General features: G+C 44.8%; 1 protein-coding gene across 1 annotated transcript; it reads left to right on the forward strand.

Moving 5' to 3' along the window:
* Window positions 1–2,438: 2,438 nt before the first annotated feature.
* LOC149068818 (oplophorus-luciferin 2-monooxygenase non-catalytic subunit-like) lies at window positions 2,439–7,834 on the forward strand. The gene is made up of 4 exons (XM_089251099.1): window positions 2,439–2,778; window positions 6,021–6,403; window positions 6,500–6,648; window positions 7,642–7,834. The coding sequence occupies exons 1-4, from the start codon at window positions 2,494–2,496 to the stop codon at window positions 7,791–7,793; spliced, it is 969 nt and encodes a 322-aa protein (XP_089107225.1). The 5' UTR covers window positions 2,439–2,493; the 3' UTR covers window positions 7,794–7,834.
* The last annotated feature ends 742 nt before the right edge of the window (window positions 7,835–8,576 follow it).

The raw sequence follows: 8,576 nt of genomic DNA on the forward strand, positions 1-8,576 counted from the left end.
TAACTTCTGGAAACAATATTTTATCATCCTACATTGTAGAGTTCTTATTTCCAAAGCTTGGTAACAAGTGTCACACATAGAACCATCAATTTGGCTTGGAGTAGGCCTACTTTTTGTGGCCAAGATAGCGTTGCAAACGGAGATTTTGAGGGGCTTTGACACTGAGATTATAGATGATACACATTCACGAAACCAGACTTTTGCCATGGCATCGTTTTCATTTCATCTCTTTCCGGAATTATGGTAATTTTTTCAGTGTTCGTTTAATGGTCAACATCGGTTATATGCACAGGTGCTGTGCTATGAAAGTTCACACTAAAAATCTTTGGACTCTCAGAAACGAATTTTTGGGCTGCTATTTCACTTTCATTCCTACGGGAAACATTATTCCGGATTGCGAACAATTCGGTTTACGAACAGACATCAGGAGCGAATTAACTTCATAAACCCAGAACTGACTGGATTCCGTCAAAAAATCACCTTCGATATGTTTTTTTTCTCCCGAGAATGTGTAATAACTGTGGCATTTTGTACTACGGGGGGGGGGGGGGTATCTATTCTTTGAAAGCACTAATAGAGTTTCCGTGAAGCTATTTTCTGCGTAGTACACGATAGCTGCCGCTGTGGTGGTCGACTGGTCATAGTTCCGCCGGGTTCGAACCCCACCGTCGTCACAGTGGTGGTCGGCTAAAGTTGGTTGTCTGTGGTCCCTAACTTCAAGGTGCGAATGCAAGCGAATCTCCCCGTTAAGAAGTCTCGTCACACACACAGAGAGAGAGAGAAGCAGGCCTACAATGGTACAAATATTCAATCATTACACTTCACTTCTGAAATATAGATGGTAGCACTGAGACACAAACTATATACGCACTCAGACTGTTGGGTACACAAACTCATACTTCCGTCAGACCAGACACGACCCGGGCTCTGTCCCTCCCGGGATATAAGCCTTTTACCCGTGTGGGTTGGGGCGCACTCATACTTCCGGCACAACTCATTCGGTAGTAAATTGTCCATGGCGATGCTACCGGAGTTTTGCCAACACCATCTATAACAGAAGACTCGTGACGTCACTGAAGAAGGTTAACGCACTTATTGGATATACTTAAAAAAAGGGGGGGGGGAAAGGTGAAGATGATGGCGCATGCGTCGGCCTGCTATAGCCATATCCAATGGCTATAGGTGAGATGACCACCTTCAGTGACGTCCCGAGTTTCACGCGGAGGCCTTCTGCTATAGATGGTGTTGGTTGTCTAGGTTTGGAAGAAAATACACTATAGCTTCACAGAGTGAATTAATTAACTGACTGAATTTTATCAATCAACTAATAAACCCTTTAAGCAGTTTTTAAAATTTTCCTGACACGCATTACACAATTGCTACAGTAGAAATCATAAACACCTTCTAGAAATTGCCATTTTCAATTTTTTCCCCCGATTTTGTGCGATGATATTGTTCTCCCCTCCCCGAAACCAATAATACAATAATAATAATAATAATAATAAAAGGAAGAGAAACACTTTTATTTTATTTCTACTATTTATTCTGCACGTGCGCATATTCCAATACTACCCCGAAGGGAAGGGGGGGGGGAAACACTGCTCCTCTCTCCTTCTGTTATCAAACTTTGAACAAAAAAAAGCCAACTCCACCCACTGGCAAATGATCGACAGGTGTGTGTGTGTGTGTGGGGGGGGGGGGAATGAATACATGCTCGAAGATGAAGCCACCAATAAAACTATCTGAGCTCGATATTACCGAAATGAGAGGGTATTGAAGGAAGCGAGATATTTCGTGATTACCAGAATATAAAGTGCATCAAGTAAGACGAGATATTTCGTTATTGCTGCTCTAAGGGTCAATTGGAAGTTTTGCTGCGCATGAATACCATGGGCGGAGATGGGGGGGGGGGCGTGGGGCTCTCCCAGCGTCAAAGGGGAGTCGACTGATCATATGTATGAAATGACATCATCATCATCATCGTGCCCCCCCCCCAAGTCCATCTCCGCCTATGATGAATACTTATAAATGCATTTTATGGTGCTACTTAACGACGATAATTCAAAAAAAAGCGCCAACAACAGCACAAATTTGGCGGTGTGACAAATGTTGCATCTCGATAAAGCGATAATTCCGCTAGAGCGATATTTTTTCTTGGTCAGCGGAGTATCGTTACATCGAGGTTTCACTGTAGTGAAAATTATCTATAATGCCGAGATTCGAGATATGCAAAACGCCATCTACGGCTCAAAACAATTTTAACAAAATTCGAAACAAACTGGAGCTAAAATGAAAGAGGAAGCCACGAATAAAACAGGATAACGTATCAGGCCAAATTTCCATGACAATTCTTTTCTTTTCCAATTTTATCATATCTGCTCCCCCCCCCCCTCCTCCTCTTGTCCTTTTTTTCTTTTTGAATAGATAAGTTATCGGCTTCACCACGGCCATTATTATTTGTGAAAACCTGGAGGAAGCACGGAAACAACAGACATGGAAAACGCGAAGCTGTACTTCTTGCTCGTCTCGATTTGTTTCTCGGTGGCTAATTTCCATGTCTCCGGAGCCGTCAGTTGTCCGAGCATAAGCGCCAGCACTTCGTGCGCATGTTCGGACGCGACTTACGGGAAGAGGATAACCTGTACGGGACTGACCACGGAACTCGAACTCGATCGCGTGATACGATGCACCAACAAGTACCACGCCGAGGAGTTCGCAATCAGCGATTCCGAGCTCAGATTCATCAACCAAGGTAGTTTCCAAGGCGCTACTTATGAGGTAAGTAAGCGGCTCTAAGGGGGAGGGGAGGTCAAAATCTCTCTTCTTGTCTTAGTTAAAACAAAACTCCCTTTTTAACGATCTGAAAAGCGAAAATCTTATACTGTGTAATACAGTACAAGATTATACCATATGTTTCAATCACAATTACGAGATAAGCCAAAAATTATGTTTCTAAATACCGGCAGAATTGTGCCGCAGAAATATCGTGCATCGCTGCCAATCAACGTGCTTTCTAACACAGGCAGAAGCGTATTTAAAGTTGGGGGAGGGGGGGGGGTTAGCAGGCAGAGCCCAGGGCAGCTACTTGGAAGGAGCGGCGAAATTGAAGAACGAATGATCAAGAAAATTGTGGCGAGAAATGGGTGAAAGGTGGCAAAATTTACATAGCCCATAGGCGGCATCCGACTCTCCCTACAAAGTGAGAGACTAGACCAGTGACTGACCAAACATGAGACCTCGAAAGTTTGCAAGCATATGAGTGACGAAGAGGGGCAAGGAACCAGGTCTGTGAGTGGTTAAAAGAGTGTTTGGAAGCATGTGAATGAGCAAGGGATCACGTCAGTTCAAGATCTAGAGTATTTACAAGCGCGTTAGGGTAACCAAATGGGCCACCTTGAGTGTTTTGAAAGATGTTAGTGAGAACGTTCGCCGGCAGTCTACTGGTTAGAGATCTAGCTTCTGACTGTGCGGGGTCTGGGTTCAAATCCCGGTTTGTGCATGGATGTCTGTCTACAAATACTAACGAATTTCCTGGACAAATCCTATAGATCTCTTGGGAATACGTGAGGACCACGTTATCAAAATTGGAAAAAAAGTGAAGTAGACAGTAAGAGTGACTACGTCATTGAATCACCAAAAGTGTGACCGAGAGCGTGTGCGAGCATGTGAATGACCAAGAGAGTGACCTAGAAAGCAAGGAACTAGGTCTAGCGACCAGAAGAGTGACTAATAACATGTGCGAACATATGAGTGACTAATAACATGTGCGAACATATGAGTGACTAATAACATGTGCAAACATATGAGTGACTAAAAGAGTGACTTAGAGATAGGGGTGTGGAGCTAAACAACCGAGGGACGCAAATTTGAGGAATGGATGGTCCCGATAATCAGACCAGAATGGTTGAACGGCGGGAAAACCTGTGCAGCCCACACGCGGCAGAATCGTAAATCCGCCTCTGTAGGTTAGTAATATACTACCCAGCTTTAGAGCCCCGATGGACTTTCTCTTCCTACTACAAGTGAAATTGCGACAAGCGCAAAAACTATTGTGAGTGGTCAAAAGTGCTCGGGCCCAGGGCCGTCTTAAGAGTATCATGGGCCCCCGGGTCAATTGGTTTTCCGGAGGCCATCATAGAAAATTTCAACCGGATCTAATTTTCGTGAGGTCTCTCTTCTCTTGAGGCTCCCGGGTGGGCCATGCATGCGTGAAGACGGCACTGCTCGGGCCACGGTTCCTTCAAAACAGAAGATACGGAACTAGATAAAATTGAATATACGAGAGATTGAGTAGCACCAAATTATCACCAGAGGCCCTAAAATTCTTGTAGAGGGCAGGGTATTCTTACTATCGCCATGGCCCACAGGGCAAAGATATGTTCCGAGGCCCCTGCCAAGCTAGAAGTACGGAGCTGTCCCATAAATTCTTAAATTATTTAAAAATTCATCAAAATTGAAGGATTTCGTATATTCGAATGAGGCTTGCGAAAAAGTTATTCATACGAAAAAGGGGGGGGGTGTTGTTTATTGGTACAAAAATTTAGTCCATAGAGGGCGCAGCACGAAAGTCTGACAAGATGAAATTGGACCTGAACCTTTCTTCAATCTCTTCTGTGTCCAAAACGTTCGTAAAGCCATTCCGCCGGCGATTAGTCACTGATGTAAAACTGCTTCAATAATAGTAATTTATCCACCAGTGTCAACATCACAATGAAAACTTTATGCAAACCCAGGGCCACAGTCGTGTCAAGCCTGGTCCGATAGTCATTCGTAAATATTTGCTTCCAATATTTTCTCTTCCCACGATGCAAAAAACGGCGCCTGGTCCGATATTCCGTGGCGAATATTCGCTTCCAGAACACTTCGTGTTATGACTGTTGGCTTTCTTCGACCAATGTGTGGCCTGGGAGATCTCTACCTAGGCTCTGAAAGAAACCTGATCGATCCGGCCATAGCAATTCGAACGGCAGAGACTGGTTCACCCTAGTCTCTGCAATTGCGCCCGAGTGGTGCCGCGGTAAGATGCTCGCCATCCACTATGAAGGTTACTATCAAGATCCATGGGTTCGAATCCAGGCATAGAATGTTAGCAAGTTCTTCACCTACCGAACCTGGGGCGACCACCGATGGATGGAACCTTCATTTCCCACCCAACTTCTCTGGTTGGAAATTGCCGTATGGCGATATATGACCGGAGTTGGCGTACGGTAAAGTAGCCTTCTAATATACTTTCCATCCTCTAACATTTGACGATCATAGTTAGTGGTGGAGCGGCCGCACTACTTGTCGACGACCAACCTTGGAAAGTATTGTGCTAGCCTTGACATGAACGTGGCCCTGGCTTAAGCAACAGTAAAAACCAGGAATGAACTTATATTAATCGTACACCCTACGTAGGAGCTATGATTTGCGTATTTCAAGATTTCCCCACCCACTTTTGCGTCTGTTTTGTAAGGCAATACATAAGCTACACAAGCCTCTTGGTATCACTATCGTATATTGCACAAGACTTCTTCAATCAATCTATATTGGCTACGATTTGCACATCTTGAATTTTCACCCGGCTCTTCTGCTTTGATTAAGTTTTGTGGGAAGGGATCTTTGCGACAAGTCTGGTGACGTGACAGGGTTCTCGTGTTCGTGCTTCTGCTTTGGAAATGTGACTGGACAGCATTGGAATAATCGTTAACAATAGTCTTCACATCTGGGCCGGTTCTGTACATTTTTCAAGTGTAAGCGAATGATATTTTAGTGATAAAAAAAAATCACCCCTCCCCTTCAGTAGGCACCCTAAAAAGTTGCACCGAAGAGCACCATGGGGTCCCCCGGGCCAAGTGATTTTTCTGAGGCCATACCAGGTAAAGTAAATTTACATGCATACTCCTCGAAAATTTCAACAATATCTCATTTTTGTGAGGCCCCCGGGGCCCGTGTGGGCTTTACACGTTAAGATGGCACTGGGCGGAGGGGGAGGTAGCGTGAGTAAATATCTAAAAATAGTATTATTTCTTCATCATCAGGTGTTGACAATCCAAAAGACAACGTTGACGGCCCTGACAGACAGGAAGATCGCTTTCTACGGCCTCGAGGACACGCTGCGGCGAATCAGCATCGCCGACTGCACCTACACTGGCCGCTGGGACTGGAGCAAGCTGAAGGACATGCGCAAGCTGGAGGCCATCGAAGTCGTCAGGTCCGACATCGAGTACCCGATAGGCTTCGATCAACTATCCATAAAGTCGTTGCAACGCGTGTTCATGACGGGCAACACCGAATTGACGAGCTTCCCGAACGGCACTTTCGCAAATCTACCGGCACTGAGAATGCTGCTGCTGTCGGGCAACGCTATCGAGAGCATAGAGAGGGGAATGTTGCCGAGAAGCTTGACCAAACTCGACTTAAGGTATAAGTGTGGAAAAATTAAGTAATCTTTAAAAAAACATTTTTTGTTGTTGTAACTCTTAAATAATATTTAATCTGTGTTTTCTGCATTCGGCAGTGGCAACAATATAAAGGCCTTACCCGCGGGCGTCTTCAAGGACTTGCCGTATCTAACAACGCTCCACCTGGGCAAAAACAAATTCCATACTCTCGACGAAGAGGTCTTCAAGCCAGTCTGGTCGAAGCTGATTCTCTTCGATTTCAAGAGTAAGCCATTTTGCTTTCAATAGATTAGCGTGGGTCTATGACAGTATTTCCCAAAGTGTGCATCGTGGCCCTTGGGGGCGTCGCAAATCTTTGCCTGGAATGTCGCGGCAAGCTGAAGATATTAATGTGTGTGTGTGTGTCTATTTATGTATTGAAGGTTTTTTTTCAAGAATGCACAGTATCAACTAAATTAGCGGTTCTCAACCTTTTCAGCCATGAATCAAAAACAACCAGGTCAGCTTTGCGACCCATAGGACTGTTTGTTCTTAGAAATTAGTGAAACCAGTGACTCAATAAGTGCATTTATAACAGGTCTGTAAGTGGATTCGTACGATCCATCTCGGATGCCCCTGCAAATAAAGTTTGGGAGATGACCTACAGTTCAAGAATCCCCGCCTGTAAGTGTATTTTCATAACCCATATCAGAAGCCCCAGCGAATCAAATTTGGGTCATGACCTATAGCTCAAGGATACCCGGCTGTAAGTGTATTTTCATAACCCATATCAGAAGCCCCAGAGAATCAAGTTTGGGTCATGGCCCATATCTCAAGAAACCTTGGGGCTATAGGTGAATTTGTACGACCAATCTCGAATCAAGTTTGCCAAAGAATCGAATCAAACCCCCTAGCAAAGCAATTTTGGGGCCACGACCCAAGTAATACATTCCATAGCTCTCAAGAATTCCTGCTGCAAGTGGATTTGTATGACCCATCGTGGAAGCTCCCTCGAATCAAGTTTGGGTCAAGAGCCCCTGGCTGTTGGTGGATTTGAACGAGCCACCTCGGAAGCCACTGTGACCCAAGTTTGGGCCACGACAAATGAGTTAAGAAACTACTGTATTAAACTATTCCGGGGAACCGCAGATTAACCCCATTAATAGTGCAGGGGGGGGGGGGCCCTCGGGTCACAAAAGTCTGAGAACCTGGTCTATGGTAAACATGCAGATTTGAGACAAAAGAATCTTATTGTCGTATTATTATTATTATTTTTCAGGGAACCCTCTGGTGTGTGATTGCCGCGTCAAGTGGATCGTGAATACGAGCGCTTCTGTTTCGCCCCGGGCGCTGGACGTGTACTGCGACGCTCCGAAACAGCTCAAAAATATGAACATCCGTTCGGTGAAACCAGGAGAGTTGTGGTGCTGAAATACTGATTTTGAACAATAAAGCTTTGTTTTAATCGTCAACGATTGGTTATTTGGATGTCTTTGCTGCTACTGCTTTAACCGTGCATGCACCTCGTACGTACAGGGTGACCCGAAAATAGATGTTCAAACTTTAAGGGGAGGTAGAAAACATCAAAAGGATCGAGAATAGCGCAGGAACCCCCGACCGGAAAGACAATTGTACATCGCTAGGCGGCGCTGTTTATAACTGCAGCTGGAGGGGAAGTATGTGATTTTTTTCCCCTAATGAGCCCCTAATTGAGCGGTAGATTCCGGATGGAGGAGGAGCATGCAACGGATCACGATCAGGGAGCTGAGGAATTTCTAACGAATTGGTTATATGCAGGAACGTGTTGTGCGTGAGTATGTGCGTGGCTCTAACGTATTTATGTTTTCAGAGTTGGGCTTGTGTGTGTTTCGTGTTCTCGCTGGTGCTGTCACCTGACTTCCATATTTTGAAGTGAAAATGTCAAGTGTTTGTATTTTCATGTTATCTTTGTGAGTATCGTGTTGAAAGTCTGCCTGCCTGCTGTGGATGTGTCTGTTTCAGGGAAGCCTGATTTCAGTGGGAACCTCCTAGATAAGAACGTACGTGTGAGAGGCTTTACTGCTGTGCAGGTCGTGTGGGCATCACGATGGACTCAAATTTCGAGAAGGTTCGTCTCTCTTTGACGTCATCTCTCCCTCCTTAAGCCGGGGATTACACTATAAAAGTTTGATAAAAGTTCTTTTATAAAACCTACAAAATGCAGCCAATAAGACA

The sequence above is a fragment of the Pholcus phalangioides genome, unplaced genomic scaffold (assembly GCF_987345545.1).
Source record: "Pholcus phalangioides strain wild (caught in Gottingen) unplaced genomic scaffold, Ppha-v1.0 ptg000024l_1, whole genome shotgun sequence".
Classification (NCBI taxonomy): Eukaryota; Metazoa; Arthropoda; class Arachnida; order Araneae; family Pholcidae; genus Pholcus; species Pholcus phalangioides.